General features: G+C 46.5%; 1 protein-coding gene across 10 annotated transcripts in view; it reads right to left on the reverse strand.

Annotated features, from left to right (window-relative positions):
• Nucleotides 1-22,686, reverse strand: part of unc13c (unc-13 homolog C (C. elegans)) — a 794,870-nt gene that overhangs the window by 90,488 nt on the left and 681,696 nt on the right. For all 10 annotated transcript variants that reach the window (XM_085968792.1, XM_085968791.1, XM_085968790.1 and 7 more), the window contains 3 exons: nucleotides 16,398-16,486; nucleotides 10,939-11,088; nucleotides 10,524-10,647 (listed from right to left, as the gene is read on the reverse strand). In XM_085968792.1, coding sequence (XP_085824918.1) covers nucleotides 10,524-10,647; nucleotides 10,939-11,088; nucleotides 16,398-16,486 — 363 coding nt within the window. The remainder of the gene's footprint in view (nucleotides 1-10,523; nucleotides 10,648-10,938; nucleotides 11,089-16,397; nucleotides 16,487-22,686) is intronic.

Here is a 22,686-nt window from a genome sequence, read left to right on the forward strand (position 1 = left end):
GGAAATTGACTCGCTGCATTTGAACTCCTGGTTTCCTCCGGGGCGGGAAAGTTAAAATTCTCCCATTGTTCTTTCATGATTAGGTGCAGGGGGGAGGGGAGGGGAGGGGGAGGGGGAGGGGGGATGGGGGAAGGAGAGGGGGAGGGGAAGGGGATGGGGGAGGGAGAGGAGGAAGGAAGCTTTTCCTGCTAATTTCTTTCCAATATGGTTTATCTTTCTCCTTTTCCCCCCAGTTCAAATCCTGAAATTGCCTGTTTCCCCTGACCTCCCCAATACCTCATTACTTTATGATTGCAGTAGGTTGTTATTTCTTATTTATCAAAGAAAAGAACTAAACTATAGTCTGAAATGGTCAGATCCTTCTTAAGCAGAGCAGCATCGCTACTTATAAACACTGCCACACACCAGATCACTTAAACATTTTATATGTAAATCACAAAACAAACAAATAAATTCATCTGCCTCTAATCTTACATTGTTTCTCTGATAGCGGTGATGCTCTGTTCTAGACAGACTGATACCACCATGTAACTTGATGAATTGAAACCTGCGTAAATTGAAAGCTAAGTTTTATTCTGAAATCAAAAATGGCTATCACATGAGTAAAGTTAATAACTTCAATCAGGTGAGATAGAGATCTCCATCTACACAATCTAAACTGTAACAATATGTCCTCAAAAGAGCCTCAACTGCCTCAATGGCGGATGCTCATTTCTTAGGCTGCCTATCTGTGAATAAGATTACCAAATCAATGTCAATCATGTGGGACAGAATTGTTCAAAAGACTCCTGTCCCCTGTGAAATAGATTAAGAATTCACATAAAACCTCTAACAGGCATCAGAGAAAGACGATTTATGTTCCATCTCAGGGGTAGGATTTGTTGGTGAATATGAGGCACAAGACAATGTTGGAGATTGCTTGTATTTAAACTAGGATCTCTGGAATGCTTACACACAGAAATAGAGGGGAATTTTAACTCTTTACCCGCTCCGTCCCCAATCTGTTGCAATTTTAAAATGCTTGATTTTTCAGAAGTACGAGGCATCTGTCCACGTCAAGTGGGAGCCTCATACAATCAGGGTCCTCTTACATCAATAAGATCCTGATGTCATCTTAACCAGGAATTCAGCAGGACGCCTGCGGCAGCTGCTCTGACAGCAAAAACCTGATCTGACCACTGAAGAGGCCCTGTGAAGTGAATTTAAAACTTTCCTTTGTGGAGCCAGGAGGAGCAGGATTGCTCCTTCGGGCTACACAAGGGCAGTGTCGGCCTCCTCAGCCCAAACTCCTCTCGCCGAACTGCTGATCGCCCTGGGACCACTGTCCTTCCCCATCCCCACACTTACCCTGGGCCCAGTGAGCGGCTTCTGGGCCGTGCGACTTTCTGCCGCTTTCCGGCTGTTTTAGTCGGGAAGTCGGCCAGCAGCATGTTAATGAGGCCCAGCCGTTAAAATCATAAACCCATTGTAGTAGAATATTTCATTTACCATTCTAGCTTCTAACATTGTCATTGTTTGAGCTGCAACTGAATCCAGATAGCTGAGATGAGCTGATTGAATGGCACAACTTTGTCTGAGTAAGTACATTATTATTGTGAATTGGGATACAGCACAGAATGGAATCCCATCAAAACTTGATTCACTCTCCAGTTTATTTCTGCTGTCTCACTTACTTTCTTATAAAGTCTATGGGGGAGAAATGGGGCTCTGTAGCACCTGTTTTTTAGGCGCTATGCGGCCTCCGAATGCTCGAAGGTGGTGTCCGACATGCGCGTGCGCACTTCTGATGGCCGGACGCCATCTTGGTAAAGGGGTTTGCGTGCACACACCCAACAACCGTCAGTAGCATGCAGATTTTGACATCAATTAGTCTGCAAAGCTGATTTGACACCAGCGCTGCCATTTCTGAACGTCACGCTTCAGCCTATACCCTGTCTTAACCTTGCACAGCTGATCACGGCATGAAGGTCCCCCCCCGCCACCACCACCAGCGCAACCTAAAAGGATCACGAACTACTTACAATTTAGTTGCTGGATTATTTCTTCTGACTGCTGGTGCAATTGTATGTGTTTTTGGAGCTTTCCTATACTTGCCTAAAGTTTCAATAGTCTACAGGGAGTGGTCTGGCTGGTGCTGATGTGCTGTTTTGTTCAGACATGGGTGCCTGGAAGTCTTTCCTCTTGGAATTGAGCATGACTGGGAGAATGAACAGAGGCCACGCAGAGCAGGACAAGCTGCTAGAAGAGGGAGGAGGAGGAGGAGGAGGAGAAGAACTCTCAGCAGGAGGCTATAACCACCGAGGGTCTTTAGAGAGCAATTCACTTACCTCAACTTCTGCGAGGACCAATACTTGAGACATCTTCACTTCACTAAAGTGGTCGTGACAGAAATCTGCCAACTGCCGCAGCCACAACTGCAACCTCAAAGCAGGACAAGGACCGCGTCTGGCTCCTTTCAGCCTGCTACTGGAGATAAAAGCAATATCTCGCAGTTTGCAGTACACTGCTGCATAAGGGAGGTCACTGAGGCTCCCTATATAAAGAGAGACAGATTCATCTCATTCCCTCTTGCCAGAGACAAGCAGGCAGAGCGATCACGAGGGTTTGCATGGATTGCAGGCTTCCCCTTGGTGCAAGGTGCGTTGACTGCACACACATTGCCTTGCATAGGCCTCATCTGAAGTCGGCCATTTTCATGAACCAAAAGGGATTCCACTCCCTCAATGTGCAGCTGGTGTGCGACCACAGGCAGTGCATCATGCAGGTGAATGTCCATTATCCTGGCAGTAGTCACGATTCCTTCATTCTGCGGCAGTCCTCTGTGCCACCTGTGTTTGACCCACCACGGCAAGTCAAAGGCTGGCTATAGGGTGACAAGGGTTATCCACTGATGACATGGCTCATGACTCTGGTCCGGAACCCACACACACATGCACAGCACGCCTACAATGAGAGCCATGCTGCCACAAGGAACATCACAGAGCACACCATCGGCATCCTCAAACAACGCTTCCACTGCCTGGACCGCTCCAGAGGAGCCCTGCAGTGCTCAGCTGAGTGGGTATCCAGATTTGTGGTAGTATGTTGTATGCTGCACAACCTGGCCATTATAAGGGAACAGCTCTTGCCACTATCTATCAGGTGAGAAGTTGAGGAGCAGGAGCATGAGGAAGAGGAGGAGGAGGAGGAAGTGCAATAGGAGGAACAGGAAGAGGAAGGGAGGATACACCATAGACAGCCCCTTTCTGCCCGGGCTCTACATGATGAAATAATTAATGAGCGATACCAGTAACCTCAACCACACCTCCCCATTCAGCAACAGTCCCACGGCCTCCTTACTTTTCCTCTATCATATGTAATGGTTTAAAAAAAAAATTATTTCAGTGTGTTGGTGCATTTTTGCAGTCATCCCCATTCATACATTTGACAGTACCGTACGTACAGAACTGTCAAAAGTATAAAGGGGGATTCCCTTCTTTGATTGATTGGGCTGGCCCACGTGATCCCAGGGGCACTTGCAAACCGCATGCGCCCCTGGGATACGTGGGCCTCTGCGCATTTCGAAGAGGAGAGGCCCAGGAGCGGAAGCCTCGGTATCTATGGAACCAGCAGGTAGGTTCGTAGAAATTTTTCTGATCGGAGGCATCCGCCCGTAGGAAGCCTCTGATCGGAAATTCAGGGCCATTAATATGTTTGGGTGATGTGGCTGTCATGGTTGAGTAGCAGCCAGTGTGTGCGAACTGTGAGTTGTGGGTGTGAGGCTTGCAACGGAGCTAAGTGTGTGAGGGTGAGGTACTGATTGATGGAGATTGTTGGTAGATGGGTGATGGGGGAGTAGTGAATTGAGCAGTGGACAAGGTTAATGGTGCAGTTGGTAGGATATGCCATTTGAAGATGAACTCACTCACCTTGACAACTCGTGTGAGATCATTAAACCTTTTCCTGCACTACATCCATGGTTCTTGGAGCAACACTCCTGGAACTGACCTCCGCTGCTACTTCTTCCCATTAGCTCCTGAGCATCTGTCTGGAGGGCGCCCTGCCCCACTGCGGATACAGAGTGCCTCTCCTTCTTACCACCTTTTCCACCAAGACCTCTAGAGCAGTGTCTGAAAACCTTGGTGCACACTCTCTTGCTTGTTCAGCCATTGCTCAATGTATCAGAGCACAGATTCAGTTTTCAAATGACTCCCATAACTTCTTTCAGCCACAATGAACCTCCCCTTTCAGAGGTACAGGCTGCCTTGAAGTAGAGCTAGCCACTCGCGATATTGGGGGACCCCTGCTGATGCGTGCAGCCAATGAGCAGCGGGGGTAGCGCTGATTGCACGCAGCAATTATGTAAAGCAGCAATTTACTGTGCTGCCTGCAACACAATGAACGGGCACGGGTTAATCGTGTACCGCGATCCCCACGCCCGTTTCTGGGGGTTAGCCAATTCCTCCTCCATTGTTTTATTAATCAATTAATTTCACTTGAACTGACAGAGCTAAATTAGAGTTCAATATTAATTGCCAGGATGTAAAATAGTAATTTTGCGTGGTTACAGTTCAGCAAAGAGCATTTACATAAACTTATATTGTCAGTCAGCCATGGCTCAGTTGGTAACACCCTTGCCCCTGAGTCAGAAGGTTGTGGGTTCAAGTCCCACTCCAGAGACTTGAGCACAAAAATCTAAGCTGACACTCCAGTGGAGTGCTGCACTGTTGGCGGTGCCATCTCTCGGATGAGACGATAAACTGAGGCCCCGTCTGCCCTCTCAGGTGGATGTAAAAGATCCCATGGCACTATTTCTAACCATCTCTCCTTGACATTCAATGGCATTACCATCGCTGAATCCCCCACTATCAACATCCTGGGGTTACCATTGGTCAGAAACTGAACTGGACCAGCCATATAAATACTGTGGCTACAAGAGCAGGCCAGAGGCTGGGAATTCTGCGGCGAGTGTCTCACCTCCTGACTCCCCAAAGCCTTTCCACCATCTACAAGGCATAAGTCAGGAGTGTGTTGGAATACTCTCCACTTGCCTGGATGAGTGCAGCTCCAACAACACTCAAGAAGCTCGACACCATTCAGGATAAAGCAGCCCACTTGATTGGCACTCCATCCACCACCTTCAACGTTCACTCCCTCCACAACCGGCGCACTGTGGCTGCAGTGTGTACCATCGACAAGATGCACTGCAGCAACTCGCCAAAGCTCCTTCAACAGCACCTTCCAAACCCGCGACCTCTACCACTTAGAAGGACAAGGGCAGCAGACGCATGGGAACATCACCACCTACAAGTTACCCTCCAAGCCACACACCATCCTGACTTGGACCTGTATCGCCGTTCCTTCACTGTCGCTGGGCCAAAATCCTGGACCTCCCTTCCTAACAGCATTGTGGATGTACCTACACCATATGGACTGCAGCGGTTCAAGAAGGTGGCTCACCACCATCTTCTTAAGGGCAATTAGGGATGGGCACTAAATGCAGGACTAGCCAGCGACGCCCACATCCCATCAATGAATTAAAAAAAATTTTTTTCCGAAGAATAGCAGGGGAGTTCTCCCCGGTGTCCTGGGCCAATATTTATCCCTCAATCAACATCACAAAAACAGATCATCTGGTCATTATTACATTGCTGTTTGTGGGAGCTTGCTGTGTACAAATTGGCTGCCGCGTTTCCCACATTACAACAGTGACTACACTTCAAAAGTACTTAATTGGCTGTAAAGCGCTTTGGGACGTCCGGTGGTCGTGAAAGGCACTATATAAATGCAAGTCTTTCTTTACATCACAGCAAGTGTGTAATGTTTTACTGAAATTTGGTTGGCAATGATATTCTCCTATATGATAAATTACATTATATTCATAAAACCGATGCAGTGCCAAGCAGTGATTTATGTTTTCCAGAAGTAACTTTTTTGTTAATGATGCCTCAGAGTTATACAATAGCAACGTGATAGCGGCATCCACAAAAGAAAGTCACAAATATAATGATATGGAAAGCGACCTCACTGCACTGATCACCACATGTTTAAATGGACAGTATGCATGGAAATGACCACAAACTACGTTCCCAAATCTACAATATATTACCTTTATTGCTGATATATTTATGGGAAACAAATCGCTTCTATCCCTGCTGACACTCAGCACTCATCAGTTATGCATTGTGTACCACTTGTAGTTCTGTTTCTATAAAGCACTAGTCCCCAAGGTTTAACCTCTATCTGATTATGTATAGACGTTTAATATATCTCCTGCAATTTTTTTATTACTTGCCACATGGTTATGGTATTGCTATAAAAATCAAATCTTTCAGTATCAATATTGTTAAAATGTACTGAAGAGAAAAACAGCAGATGTTAGAAAGTAACTAGTTAAAACTATATAAATGAAGTACAAGAGTTAATCTGTTGTAACTCCTGCCCATCCCCTTCACATTCAGCTAAGGGCGGATTTTAAATCTTGGTGGGAGTCGGGCAGGAGGGGGCCCAGGCAGAGAGCAAACCGCCTGGCCCTCAGCATTAGGCCCAGGAGAGTTTAATTCCCGCATCTCATCCGAGAGGCCCCATCAGTCTCTGACGGGAAGTGCTGGCTGGCCGACAGGTGGAGTGGGATTCCGGGCATCTGCCAGGGTACCCGGAGGGAGCGGTCTCCGATTGGAGGCAAGCGGTTGGGAGGGAGGACGAGAGGGGGCATCAAGGTCGGTGGAGGAGACGGAAGCTTAATCTTTCCTTGTGGAGCCTGGAGGAGCAACTCCTGCTCCACCTGGTCCACAAGGGAACACAAAAAATAATGAACTCACCTTTCTGGGCCTCTTCTGGCCCCTCTCTTGCCGCCACGGTGGTCACCACAGCCTTCCCCACCCAGGTCTCAGGTAAAAGTTGCAGTCAGGCCCTGAAAACATCATCGGAACCTGATCTGCATATTTAAAGAAGGATCCCGCTGGCTTCTGCTGGGTATCCCCCTCACCTGCTCATAAAAGTGGGTTAAAATTGCAATCCACGGGAAAACAGTGGGATCGGTGGGATAAGTTGCAGCAGCTATTTTAACTGCCTGGCCCACCCACCCAGTTTCTACTGAGTGGACGGGGATAAAGTCGGCCCTATACTTTCTTGGTTTATAAAGTTCTAAAACAAAAATATGTCTTACCTGTGATCTCGTCTAAGTTTTATTTTGATTGAACTATAGACAACTAGCTGGGGAGCCCCGCGTTGCGAGGGCAATTTTGGGGCGCGAGGGCAATTTTGGGGCGCTTGGTCTCCCTGCCCCTGTGTGTCCCCCCTCTCCCTGTCATGTCCTCTCCCTCTCCCTGTCCTATCCCTCCCTCCCCTCCTCTCCCTCCCCTCGCCTCCCCCACTCCCCTCTGTCCCTCTCTCCGGCCCCTCCCCCTGCCTAGCGCCTGAGGTCCCCCGCGTATCGCGCGGCTGATGGACGGCCGCTGTGGGCGGGCGGGCGGCGCATGCGCGGTCAGTGCGGGCGGCGCGAGCGCCCCGCGATTTCCCGAGGCTCGCCCCCCCCCCCGCGATTTCCCGAGGCTCGCCCCCACCCCGCGATTTCCCGAGGCTCTTCCCCCCCCCCCGCGATTTCCCGAGGCTCTACCCCCCCGCGATTTCCCGAGGCTCTCCCCCCCCCCCCCCGCGATTTCCCGAGGCTCTCCCCCCCCCCGCGATTTCGGGGCGCGAGGGCAATTTTGGGGCACTTGGTCTCCTTGCCCCTGTGTGTCCCCCCTCTCCCTGTCATGTCCTCTCCCTCTCCCTGTCCTATCCCTCCCCTCCTCTCCCTCCCCTCCTCTCCCTCCCCCTCCTCTCCCTCCCCTCGCCTCCCCCACTCCCCTCGCCTCCCCCACTCCCCTCTGTCCCTCTCTCCGGCCCCTCCCCCTGCCTAGCGCCTGAGGTCCGGAGCTGAGGTCCCCCGCGTATGGCGCGGCTGATGGACGGCCACTGTGGGCGGGCGGGCGGCGCATGCGCGGTCAGTGGGCAATTTTGGGGCGCTTGGTCTCCCTGCCCCTGTGTGTCCCCCCTCTCCCTGTCATGTCCTCTCCCTCTCCCTGTCCTATCCCTCCCCTCCTCTCCCTCCCCTCCTCTCCCTCCCCCTCCCCTCCTCTCCCTCCCCTCGCCTCCCCCACTCCCCTCTGTCCCTCTCTCCGGCCCCTCCCCCTGCCGAGCGCCTGAGGTCCGGAGCCGAGGTCCCCCGCGTATCGCGCGGCTGATGGACGGCCACTGTGGGCGGGCGGGCGGCGCATGCGCGGTCAGTGGGCAATTTTGGGGCGCTTGGTCTCCCTGCCCCTGTGTGTCCCCCCCTCCCTGTCATGTCCTCTCCCTCTCCTTGTCCTATCCCTCCCCTCCTCTCCCTCCCCTCCTCTCCCTCCCTTCCTCTCCCTCCCTCCCCTCGCCTCCCCCACTCCCCTCTGTCCCTCTCTCCGGCCCCTCCCCCTGCCTAGCGCCTGAGGTCCGGAGCTGAGGTCCCCCGCGTATCGCGCGGCTGATGGACGGCCGCTGTGGGCGGGCGGGCGGCGCATGCGCGGTCAGTGCGGGCGGCGCGAGCGCCCCGCGATTTCCCGAGGCTCGCCCCCCCCCGCGATTTCCCGAGGCTTGCCCCCCCCCGGCGATTTCCCGAGGCTCTTCCCCCCCCCCGCGATTTCCCGAGGCTCTTCCCCCCCCCCGCGATTTCCCGAGGCTCTTCCCCCCCCCCTGCGATTTCCCGAGGCTCTCCCCCCCCCGCGATTTCCCGAGGCTCTCCCCCCCCCCGCGATTTCCCGAGGCTCTCCCCCCGCCGCGATTTCCCGAGGCTCTCCCCCCCCCCCGCAATTTCCCGAGGCTCTCCCCCCCCCTATTAAATTGTTATTTAATTCCCTAACACATCATTAAAATATTTACCTTAGTTCCCTAACACAAAGTGTGGGGGAAAAAATTGTGAAAAATCAAGATGGTGGCCACTCACCTCGGTTCAGAAGGATAAGGCCCGCCCACACACGCACCGATTGGTCGACCGGTCAGGTCACCGAAGCGTAGGATTGGTCAATCGTCGAGTCACTCGACACTCAACTGTAGGAAGGAACCCGCCGTCCGATTGGTGGACCTCGGCGTCACACGGTCGCTAATGAGATGCTAATGAGCGGAACACTGAACGTTTTTGGGATACCGCGAGCGGGATTTTTGTCCGGCCGAAACGTAAATACGCCTATGACCGGTCCGGAATCGCAAGCTTTCTTTTGAGGCGACGCGCGCGTCGGTACGCTCTGTAACTTTCAAACGTATAGAGAACAGACAGACATCGGGACAGACAGACAGAAGAGCTCTTTTATATATATAGATATGATAAAAAGAATTTCTGAAGTGTACCAGCTAGCCAATCCTTTCCAGTAGTTGGGACTTTTACCAACTGTGGCTGAATCCTAATACATGGATAACTAGTTAACCAGCGACATTTTTTGTTGTTGCAGGAATTAGGATTTTATTTGCATCTGGATTTCTATAAACTGGAGATAAAAATAATCAAGGGGTAGAAATTCAGATATAAATCGGATAGCGCCAAACTGCTGGTGCAAACTGGGCACAGGGAATGATCCCTCAGGTATGTCTTGAGGCCCAATCTAAAATGGACCTCGGATCTCATTTAAACTAGACCGACGTGTCCCCAGGCAGCTCGCCGGCAAAGCGGACATCAACTTCGGGCTGCCCCGATTCTGACAACAGCCCTCAGGTAGGTCCTGGGAGGGGGAGATTGGATCCCTTTAAGGACCGCTGTTTAGGCTGCATGTTGACCTGGTTATCCGGAATGCAGCAGGCCCGGCAGCCCTATTTCAGGAAGGAGTCCTTCAACAGGCGTTCGACCACTCATTAACATATCCAAGTGACTGAACGCTTGCGTTAGGTGTCCGCCTGGAATGCCTAAGAAATGGTCCCCGCGAATTTAGCAGTGTGACTAACACCTGCGCAGATTGGGCACAGGCCATCCCACTGCTAATTCCTAAGCTTTGCGGCCATTTTATGCCTGGAAAATGGGTGAAACACATATGAATTTCTACCCCTTGATTATTTTTTAGCTCCAGCTTATAGAAATCCAGGTGCAAATAAAATCCTAATTCCTGCAAAAAAAAATGTCGCTGGTTATCTAGTTATCCATGTATTAGGATTCAGTCACAGTTGGTAAAAGTCCCAACTACTGGAAAGGATTGGCTAGCTGGTACACTTCAGAAATTATGTGAAACATAACCGGAGATCCAGGTCCATGTTATGTCACACAAAATATGCTCTGGTACTTGAGTATAAATGAATGGCATGTTGCCTGCTAATGTATATCATCAATATCTTTGGGCTGACATTTAATCTCATAGCTACATTACTTTTTATCCAGAAGGTGCATTATTATGCTGAAGTATCTGACAATTGGGAATCTGTATCTTACCTGGATTCCAGTTTAGATATTTGGTAGCGATGTACCCTAAGATGGGTACTTATTTTAAAATAATTTTAACGTATTAGATTTTGTGGCAACAGTGGGTAAATATTTAGCTGATACTTACACTTTGGTCAGTTAATGGAGGCAGAACGATCTTTTTCTCGATTGTATTCAGAACTAATTTCCAAAGTTCTTTTAGAACCCTTTTCAGAACAGTCTTCTCACAGATTTTAGCGAACAGCATAAGGCTGGAAAAAAAAGAAAATATCGACTGTCACTAGACAGTGAAGACATCAAAAGACCAGTATTATAGTCCACAACATCTGAAGGCAAATTATACATATAAAACTGTCACATCAGTGTCTCAGTAAGCTGGCAAGGCAGCTTTCTGATAATTATAACTTAAAGGCCAAATTTCCAAACTGTCTGTATGATATTTGCATTTCAATACAAGTTTTAAAATGGATTACTGTAAAGTTATAAAAGTCTGGATGAAATGAATGTCTTTGGGCTGACACTTATTTACAGAGCCACATTACTTTTTATCCAGCAGGTCCATTAGTGGCCTCAAGACGGTCTCTGCATCCAGAGCTGCACTGTTCCTGTTCGCCGATACATTCCCATTTCCTCTCATTTGATATAACTCGATGTTCATCTGCTTCACACAGTCTTCAATTACAGACTGGAAGCTAAAACAAGTAAGCAAGAGCAGTGATAAAACCATGCATGCAAAAAACCAAATATCAAAAATGTCAAACAATAACAGTTAAAAACAAACTCTCTTACCAAGGTCAATGATGCTTGCAACAAAATGTTAATACAATGATTTGACCTTTTTTTCTTTACATAGACGCCTTTAACAAAAAAATAAATAAAGGCAGTGGTGGAATTCAGCTTTTAATACATGAAGCCTAACATTTGACAGGGTCTTTCGTTGCCAGGTAACCGAACACATAGGCAATTTAATAGAGGGTTGTAGATGCCACTTTTTCCCTGAGAGTGTGCTTTCCACACACAATTCTCTGGTTGCAGGCCTACACTTTAAATATCACACTTAGTGAGAAAGAAAGATTGGCAAAAAAGAAAGGCAGATCTTGGCTAGATGCTTACACTGTATCAAGTCACTCAGAAGAGCCTCAGATCGCTTCACGTACAATGACGTACTTTGAAGTCTAGTGACTGTTGTTATGTAGGCAGCCATTTTTTGTGTGCAGCAAGATTGTACAAGCGGCAATGAGATGCGTGACTCAGTTAATCTGTTTTTAGTGGAGCTGGTTGGGGAAAGAGCAGGCGACTAATTGGATAGCTCTACCAAAGAGCACAATGGGTCAAATGGCCTCCTTCTGCGCTATATCATTCTATGATTCTAAGGGAGGGGAGAGTTGACCAGGATGCTAGGAAACCTCCCTAATCTTCTGCAAATAACACTATGGGATCTTCAACATCCACCTGAACCACTACAAAAAATGCAGCACTCTGACTGCTGCACTGGATATCAGCCTATATCATGTGCTCCAGTTGTGGACTGCAGCTTGAACTTTCTAATTTAGATGCGATAATCTGTCAATGTTAACAGTAGCAGTGGTCTAAGTTAATTTTCTTATTTATTAAGGAAGAAAGGTTGGGGGGGAGGGGAGGGTGACGTGGGGTAAGGTATTATCTGTGCAAGATACCCTTCTCCCCACCGCATCGCTCTCAAAGTTATAGATAAAAAATTAATCTTTTAGAAAGTATTCTCAATTTCACAGCTTACTTTTTTATCCTCATGGAAACTGAGATTTCATATAAGTATTACTGTCACATAACACAGAATGTTCTTACAAAATTCATTGGTACTTTTGACATTTTTATGCAGGATATATTTCAACATTTTATTTTTTTCCATTATTTTATCCTCTTGAAGGCTGCTTATTACCACAGAGGATCCTCAAATCAGAGACCCTAATTGCAAATTGCCAATGAGAATCTGGGAACAGGTTTTTAAAACGTGCAAGTTATGAGAAAGTGGTTTCCTTGGTGATAACAAAGAAATGTCAGCTAATCACAATGTACTTGCAAAAATTATCCTTTAACATTTCTCTTGCAACAGATGAGATGCCTAACCAGTATAAAACTCCCATATAAAACCAGTATAAAAACTTTTTCAATACAGCTGTTATAAATCTCATCATCAAGAAACTACTTATGAAATAACACTGGACAGCCAGCTGGTGGCACCGTCCAAGGAGTATAAATACTCGGGCGTGGGCCCAGCTTGCCAGGGACATTTTGTAAGACAAGGAGCTAGTGAAATGCAACTAGACCTCCATGTTCTGAAACAAGTTGATTAAAGCCTTGTTTTATGCTCGAACAAAGGCTGAATGACATCAAAAAACCTAGTTTCAGTGACGATGCTTTGCAAGCTCTCCACAGCACTACAATGGAGAATCATGAGAAAATGTTTGATGGCAGAAGGACTTCACTTATGCAGAGAATGAGGCATACAAAGTGGGAGTACATCGTCCGAATGATGAAACTCTGCCTAAAGACTTGGCAAGAAGAAAAAAGATTACATGGCTAAGGAACAATACCAAGGTAACATCTGAATAGTACTGTAACATAGCAGAACAGGACACATGTTTGAATTTGAAGAACTTAACAAGTAAGGTGTTTGCAGTGAAATTAGCAGGGTTAGGCAAGTTACAACATACATGGCATGATGGGAGAGACAATCTATTGCAAGAATCAATTTCCAATGGCCAATTTACCCTGTTGCAATCCCCACTGCTATTATGTTTAAAAGCAAAACTGGGCACTTAAAAGGAGGTCATGAAGTAAAACAGGTGGTGGAGCTCGAGACTAGAAAGTATGGGGTGGTATTCACAGATCTTTTCGGAAGAGAGAGTTTTGAAGCAGTTGGGCCTGAAGACTGGAGGAAAGTGCAGAACGCCTGGTACGTACCACATTATTTAGATATTTAATGATTTGCGCTAAATGTTACCTTAATGTGTCCATACACAGTTGTCCACAAGCACATAAACAATACGTAATACTCATTATGCACCATCTCTGACTTCCATTGAGCAAGGAGAACACAGTTGCCTTCCACCAGAATATAAAGAGTGACAATCACCAAGGAACCAAGCACCAGCAGTCACTCTTACAGTAAGTATCACTGTAGATACAGACATTTCAGGAGAATTAAATAGTAAGATTCTGAGAAGTGATGAAGAAGAGATGCCACTGCTGCTGATTAATTAGGGACCGGTTGATGCCGCTTCCAAACTGAATGAAGATACAGACTTTAGTGGACCTGCTTTGTAAGAGAAACTGCTACAGCAGAGTATTAAGGTGTCACTTGCCTCCTTGCTCACAATTGTGGAAGATGAACTGGGTAGTTTGTTGCCAACATATATGTGATGTCATGAGAACCTTTTTTTTTGCACTGGAGGCTACCATTGGAGAGGTGGCAACACATGTAGTGTTTACCTTGTGTGATGGGGGTATTGTGTAACATGGGTAGGGAGAGGGTGGGGCATATAAAGTGAAGCAGCTGTTACAGGGCTGCTGCATTTAAGATGATGCACAACCTTGGACTTGTGGGAGGATTACTCCTGATTGAGACGATGGCTCAATAAACATTGAAACCTACACCCTTCGTTAAAATCATCTGCTTGGTCTAGTGTTGTAGGAGAAGGCTGCCCACAACCTTCGTAGAAGAACACGTACTGGGGAGTGGACTACCTGACCGCCTTAACCGACAAAAATTGGACAGGTCTTCATCTGTCTCTCCCTTGGCCACCCCTGAGCTTCTGTTTGTCTCAGGGATTTGTATTGGGTCAGATCCTCAGCCACCACTAAAGAGTGCAAAGTCTGCCATCAATGTCCTCTTATAAATGTGAGGTTATCCACTTTGGTGGCAAAAACAGGAAGGCAGATTATTATTTGAATGGCAATAGATTGGGAGAAGGGGAAGTGCAAAGAGACCTGGGTGTTCTTGTGCACCAGTCGCTGAAGGTAAGCATGCAGGTGCAGCAGGCGGTTAAGAAGGCAAATGGTATGTTGGCCTTCGTAGCAAGAGGGTTCAAGTACAGGAACAAGGATGTCTTGCTGCAGCTGTACAGGGCCTTGGTGAGACCGCACCTTGAGTATTGTGTGCAGTTTTGGTCGCCTTACCTGAGGAAGGACGTTCTTGCCATGGAAGGAGTGCAGCGAAGATTCACCAGGCTGATACCTGGGATGGCAGGAATGACGTATGAGGAGAGATTGTGTCGATTGGGCTTATACTCACTGGAGTTTAGAAGATTGAGAGGGGATCTCATCGAAACCTATAAAATTCTGTCAGGCCTGGACAGACTAGATGCAGGCAGGATGTTTCTGATGGCCGGGGAGTCCAGAACCAGGGGTCACAGTCTAAGGATAAGGGGTAAGCCATTTAGGACTGAAATGAGGAGGAATTTCTTCACCCAGAGAGTGGTGAACCTGTGGAATTCTCTACCACAGAGGGCGGTGGAGGCCAGTTCATTAAATATATTCAAAAAAGAGTTGGATATATTTCTTAAGGCTAAAGGGATCAAGGGATATGGGGAGAAGGCAGGGACAGGGTACTGAATTTGGATGATCAGCCATGATCTCATTGAATGGCGGAGCAGGCTCAAGGGGCCGAATGGCCTACTCCTGCTCCTATCTTCTATGTTTCTATGTTTCTATCCCCTTGCCTCTGTAGACCAGAAGCGAGAGCCTGCCATAAATTGGAGCCCCAGATCTCAAATTGCTGCCTTATTACCAGTGGAAACTGTGACATAATGACCTGCTTGATGTGCTGTGGATGTGCGACTATCTGGCAAAGGTCATCAGTGTTGACTTGAAATACACCGCAGTTTAGAAGTTCAATGTGGCGGTGACTTTGATTGCAACAGACAGGACTGTCCCTGTGCTGAATGTCTTCTGAAGGTCAAGCTTCAGGAGATGGCATAACTTTGTGGTGGTTTCCCTGCTGAAATGTAGGAGGCAAAGGTAGGTCTCTTTATAGATATGCACAAATTGTTGTGCCTGAACCAGAATACATAATTCCTCGGCCATCTGCAAATGCAACCACACCGGCCTCTTCCAAATCCAAGACAGCCACTGGCAGGCCTAATGCAATGTCCAAGTTGAGCTGCAGGGAGCAACTAAGGGGCAAGTGTGCACCAAAGGAAAAACAGCAACAAGTGCAGAAAAATAAATGCACTTGCTGTAATCCACAATGTACAGTTTGGCCAATCAAAAACCACAGAAAAAAGGCAAGTCTGAACAATCGGCTGAGCTCGTTTTAAGCGGCGGAGTTGTGGATTGGAGGCCACCCAGTGCCCTTTTTGTACAGATGCTCAACAACTGAGGAGCTATGCTGCAAAAGGTCATGAGAAACGCATCGTAGGGCTTATTATAATCAACCTACGTCATTTTTGTAGGGCTATGGAGACCATCCCGTACTTGTAACATGCTCTGAAAGGCCTCACGCGTGGAATCAGTTGATGACTGACTGGTCCAATTCTGTAGGTGTTGCGAGCTGTCACTGAAGGGCTGCTCAGCCCACGATCTGTCTGGGCATTTGACTTTTCCATTAGCAACAAGATTATTCTGGTCAATTGGAAAGTGGATGATTAACAGAAGCTTTGTCAGACTTTTCTGCTCCACCTATTCTGCTAAAGATGAAACCACTTGCATCCAACTTAGCAATATAACTGGCCGTCTGACTGACAACTGACTAAAGGCAACCAATGGCGACAAACAAGCTGGAGTGATGGGAAGTGGTATAACTTTTATCTGCAGCTTTCTGACCGTTCACTTAAGCTTCTTAAATTACTGATACACCCCCAAAATACACTTTCGGAAGACCCTTCATGTGACACAAAACTATCTGAAATAAACTATGAAATGATATATCCTTACACAATAACATCACAGAAGAACAGGCAAAATGATTGTGCAATTTACTCCTCGTTCTGCGACATTATCATTTCTAATGACATTGTTTTACCTTGTGCCAAAGGTATAGCTCAGTTCATCCAAGACGCCATTAAGCTTGACTTGTAGTTCTTTCAGGACACCGCTGGCCTCAGCATCAAGCTAAAAAGAAAGCAATAATTATTCATGTAACATCAGCCACATTATGGATTATCACACCGATTTCAAAAAGACTTTTGGTCTAAAGCTTTATGTCAATCCTTTGATAATGTTTTCATGCCAAGAGTACGTGAGTATGAGAATCAATCTTATTTGCAGTCCTCAGAAAACTACTGGTTTTCAAATCAATTCAGATGAATCTGAATGTTTTACCTGTGCATAAATTCGGGTGGAAAATAGTTCAAATCAAATTCTAGTAAATGCAATTTTCAGGTGCTCTGGGACGGAGCAGATTAATCCCAACTACATGCTGTAATGTTGTGTGCAAGAAAACAAATATAAGATGGCTTTAATCACCAGGAGCTTAAATGAACAGTCTGCTTAGTGTTACTTTATTTTGGATTTATTCCATTTGAGAAAGTGTTGAAATGCACGTAGGGGCCACCGCTACGAGCAAAATGGTTCAATTCACTGGTTTGGCCTTACTTGGAGAGGAGCAAAACCTTAGTGATTTTGCTGTTTCAAGTCTGACCCCATTTACCTGTCAAGCAACAGCAGCATGCTAGTTCGGAACTGATTTGTTGATTATTCTGTGCAGTGTAAATCAAGCAGCTTTAGACTGCTGTCAGCAGTGCAACAGACCTCTCAGATTTAAAGCCTTTCTTGTAATACAGTTAATCCCACACAATGGCTTACCCAACCACATCAACGTGCCATAAAACATGACATTAAGCCAAGAAGAAGCAGCAAAGGTCACCAAGGTTTCTTTTTTTTTTAATGATACGCGATAAATCCGTATAAGAAAATTCTCAAAAGAAATTGTGTATCTTTTCTTGGCCAATCATCCTTCTCACACATGAGTAAGTTTAGGTCCTTTTTTCAATGGAAATCTCTTCCGTGGCATGCACTATTATCTGCCCACTTAATTTTTCTACCTTGATGCTTCATGCCCCATTAAATTTATTTAACTAAGCTGCACTTTTGGGTACTGACAGGCTGGTTGGTACAATATTACCAACTGCTGGCTAAACACTCCGTGGTTTGGCATCAGACGCTGTGCGGAAAGATATTTTAAAACATGGGAATTGGGAGGTAAGTTGCATTGCCAAACAGATCTGCTAACTTAGTAGCTTCTGGACTGTTTCAGCAAAGTGACCATGGCGAAACATTGTGTGCGCCAGGAAAATGTATACGATGCAAATTAATTCTTTTCATGACCTTGAAACAGGATGTTGTTTAAAAAAAAAATCACAAGTTTGTCACTTTTTCAAGGAAATGTTGCTAATGTATGTTTTAGATTTTTTTGTAAATACATATTTCACGCACAATTTGATAATCCTATTGAAGGGTCAGACTTTGTCACTTCCTGATTCATTTGCTAAAGTACTGTAACATCTCATGTCTTTCATGTCACATGAACGCTGAAAACTGGCAGCATGGATCAAGTATTGGGACAGATATGGTAAAACTGTAAATTGGATGCTGAACAGTCTACCATGCCAAAAAATTAACAATGGTAATAAAAAACAGGCTCTTGCATGGGTACCGTGGTGCTGCAGGGAGTATATCACCATGTGTATCACACCGTAGCCTGTGTATGATTCCCCATGAACTTCGCTTTTGAGTCTTACAGATTTTTGCGTTGCAGTGAGTATCCGTCAGTTATAAATGAATGCAAAACTTTGTACAATATGGTCTAGAATTCATCTACGTATTTTGTTTCATCAAGCAATAATCAATGTGTGCAAATACTGCACATTTCTTACTTTTCTAATGAAATTAGTTGCCTCATGTTTGAATCCCTTCATGGATTTGCCCCTTCCCGTGTCTGTAACCTCCTCCACTTCTCCAGAACTCGCCATTCCTCCAGTTCTCCGTTCCTCTTGTGCATCCCCCCACCCCACAACTGGTGTCTGTGCCTTCAGATGTCTAGGCCCCATGCTCTGGAATTACCTCCCTAAATGTCTTTGCCTCGCCACCTCCCTCTCCTCCTTTAAGACTTTTCTTAGCACCCTCCTTAAAACAAGTTTTTGGTCACCCCATCTAATATCTCCTTCTTCGGTTCGGCGTTTATTTTTATTTGGTTAGGTCTCCATGAAGTACCTTGGGCCAATTTTCTACATTAAAGGTGCTATATAAATGCAAGTTGTTATTTTTACTGTGATTTCAAAATGATTAGAAAAGAAGATAAAATCTATAGGGCTAGAAATTCATGTACTTACTGCCACACTGTAGCGCCATGAAATGGCGATAAAATGGTGGCCGGTGCTCTTTTGCCAGCTGGTGGCGGGTCCTGCTGCGCCCGCCATATTCCGCTCTGGAAAAAAAATGGCGGCATGGTGACGTCAATCGGCGTGCAACGCCGACTTAACATCACCAACGTGAACTTCGACCCTAGTGCTGAATTCAGTGCTGGGTCCTAAGCACACCAGGTTAACCTGGCGTGCAAGCAGGCTGACAGTGATGATGTCTGCAGCTCTTAAAGGGGCACACGCATCATTCAGGTAAGTTCGAATTTAAGGGTTTGGACAGTTTAAAAAATTTTTTTATTGAAGTGGTGGCTTGCTGCAATAGATGTGAAAAGTTTTTTTTTAAGTGTGTAGGGAGTGCTGCTGGACACTTGCAAGGGCTCGGATGGTAAATGAAGGCCTTTGAGAAGACAGAACAGGCTGCGAATACTCAGCAGGTCACGCAACATCCATGGAGAGAAAAATGGAGTTCACATCTCAGGTCGACATGCTGCCCGACCAACTAAGTATTTCCAGCATTTTATGCTGTCATTTCACAGTTACAGCATCTGCTTGCAGAGGGAAGAGGAAGACGCAGAAGTGGAAGATGCAGAAGAGGAGGAAGCCGAAGAGGAGGAATCAGATGGAAGGATGCATCCCAGACAGCCCCTTTGTGGCAAAATATCCGGGATGGAATCATCCACTTGCGGTACCACGGGCTGGGCAGGCTGCCTTTTCTTGTTGACCCATTGGCTGGGCAGGCTGCATTTCTTGGGTGTGTGAAATGAGGAATTCACAAGGATAGAGTTATGCTGACGGGAGGGCGGGAATGCAAGAGGTGCATGCCAGAAGGAGGATAACATATGAGGTTACCCGCATCTTGTATCCTTTCAGCCCCAGTGCTGGCCAAGGGCTCAACCATGCCCCTGCCAAGAATGGCCTGCACCGTCTTCTCCAAGGGGGTGAAGTGAGGTTAGGAATGGGAGATGTACCTCGTCATTGGTGCAAATTGTTGGCAGGTGAGTGATTGGGGGTTGTACATTGAGCAGTGTATAAGGCTAGTGGTGCAGTTGGTAGGAGACGGCTTTTGAAGATGCATTCACTGACCCTGACCAGTGGTATGAGGTCATGAAGCTTCTTTGGGCACTAGAGTCGGGTAGTGGGGGTAACACTGCTGGCAATGACGGCCTTAGTGATGTACTCCCACATTGTTCTTTCTGGAGGGCCTCCTGGCCCCTGTGGGTAAAAGGCTGCTCTTGCAGTGTTGTCCCCCTGCACAAAGCTGGAGTGCTGCGTGCGAGACCCTCGGTGCCCCTTCTCTGGCTTGCTGAGCCATTTGTGTTAGTGCTGAGGCAGTTTTCCCATTTGTAGAGATTTGGAAGGTAATTCAGCTTTAACAGCTGAATATTCACATTTGGAACTTATTTTAAATATTGAATATTTCTTAAAAGGCAGAAAGAGCTGAAAAATGTATTGATTCACTGCATTTTATTTTGTATTGCTTCAGTGTGCATGGCCCCTTTAAATCCCAGACCTCTTCATTGCCCACAATTCCTTGCGAGCTCCACAGCTTTGCTCACAGAGGCTGTGGGAAGCTGCAACGCCGAACCTGGACAGGAACTTCGTCCCCATCCCTCCAGCAACGCCACCAGGACAGCGTTGCACGGAAGGTGAGCGCTGTGCCACCTATCACCATGACCCCCACAGACCAATTTTACTCGCTTAGCGTTGCGGCCATTTCCAGCGGCCGTTAGCTGCAGTTGCTGGTAACACCGGCAACTTTGCTGGTGAACACAAATTTTTCCCCCATAGTCTGCATAAAAATGGTATGCAGTTATTTGACTTTAATTATAAATGTATGCAACCTTCTCCTAAAGCATTGGGGTTATAGGAAATAGTCTCTTAAAAGGCCTGGCATTTCTATTTTTTTTAATTGGCAAAATGCCTGTGTTTTATTGAAATTAATGAACAGGTAATGAAATTGCGGGAATACACATTTGCAAAACATGAGATTCTCAAGAATAAGATTTCATCAGCAACAAAAAAACAGCCAATTAGGATGCACCTGCAACCACGATCCTTGATCACTTTTTTTAAACCAGCCAATGAGGCACTGAACCAGTGTAATTATCAGGATGTTTGTTATTCTAGCTAGTGAATTCTCAATAATAATTGAAAATGGTTCAGTGCCAACAGAGAATATCACTCCTCGCTGATCCGGCCCTGCAAGTCCCGGTGAACTCTGCTCGGGCAGATCACAATTTTTTGGCAGGAAAGAGTATGTAAATTAGAAGGCAATCATGGGAGCAGATGATGAAAATCGCAAATTCTGGTCTCCTGCTAGAAGGACCTGCAGTTAATGAGAAAGGTTGTATGAAAGAACAGAAAGGGAAGGCATGACTATTCATGTAAAGTAGCAGCATAGGATGGAAAGTTGCAGCTGTAAAAAAAAGGACACATGCAAAATAAACGCGCTGTACCGACACAGCCTAATGTTAGTAAGGATCTAACAAAATAAGGTATTAGAACTGAAGCTAGCAGGGCTGTGTAAATAATATTACATGCGCCCTGACAGGGGAAAGAAAGTACTGCAGGAAACGATTTCAGAGGGCCAAATCATTGTTTCTCAATCTCTACTGACCTAAAGTTAGAGGTAAAACTCGGAGAAATGCACGATGGAACAGGTGGTGACACTCACATCGTAAACCACTGACAGCATATGAGCAAGCTATTATCAGTCTGTTCAGGACAGTGTGTTCGGAAGGCATGTAGTCTGTGGAGATTGAAGGATAGTGAAGAACTCATGCTCTGAACCCTATTAGTCAGATATTTTACGATTTCCATGATCTATTTAATGAACCGGCCCACAGTGCTAGTAGAAAATGTGATTGCAGTATATTAGGATAAGTATGCTTACTTATGCATAATGTATCATGTTTTTCTTCCCACAGAGCAAGAGAAGACAGTCAGCCTCCAGTTGAAATAGAAGAGCACACCCCTCTTCAAGTAGTTGCGAGCACAGATACACAGGCACTAAGCATTGGTCAGGAAAGGGTAGCAGTGAGGGTGGGTGAAGAGGGAAGAGCTGGCACAGGGTATAGATCTAGCATGCTGAGCACCCCTCCTGAGTTGTATGGTAATACGGTGATTCTTTGAAACAGAGGCTGGTACAGCAGCTTATTGAGGGGAGGGGGTCACAGCACGAGCCTTCTTGCATGTGTCAGTGGGAATTCAACAAACAGATATGTGTTGTCGTCTGTCACACGAGATGACACGAAGCAGCGGGCTCAGCAGAGGCGACCCATAGCGCTGGTGCAGGTGTTTCCAAGTTAGTTGTAGACACACTTAACATGATTTCTGGTTCTCTTGCAAATTGCCAGCTGCCTATACAGCCACACATCAGCTCTACTCCTTCAGTTAGATGCGCTCCTGGTAGTGAGCTACATTTAAGGTGAAGTTCACAACAATCTAGAGGAAAATACATTAAATACATACGCCACTACCATGCGGAATTAAATAGAATTTGTTCAGTTTTACTATATTTTGTAGGTTTCATCTTTTCATTGCACAGAAAAGAACGCATCAGTTGCTAAAAGACAATCTAAGTGGTTACCTCTGGAATGGGCCTGCGGCATTAAAGTTGACGACAATGGCGACCCTCATGGCTATTAGTTAGTAGTGCACTACAGATGGCTGGCTATCCCTGAGGATCTTCATGGGCCAGGTGATATACCTCAATCACGGCCTCTATGGTGAGCCGGAGCCCCCCCCCCCCCCCATGCACTATTCATCTGCCATTCTTAGGTGGCCATTCCTCTCTGTTCCTGGGCCACTCTCTTCCTCCAATGTGGTATATCCACCAATGGCCATTACACCTGCGCTCTCCGACATAAAACTCCTTTACACTATTCATTTTTGCCACCGCTGTGGTAATGCTTAGAAATTTTGCTACATGAGAAATGCATTAATGCCAGA

This window comes from Somniosus microcephalus, chromosome 27, assembly GCF_052327205.1.
Source record: "Somniosus microcephalus isolate GS21.2 chromosome 27, FLI_Smic_1.0, whole genome shotgun sequence".
NCBI classification, from domain to species: domain Eukaryota; kingdom Metazoa; phylum Chordata; class Chondrichthyes; order Squaliformes; family Somniosidae; genus Somniosus; species Somniosus microcephalus.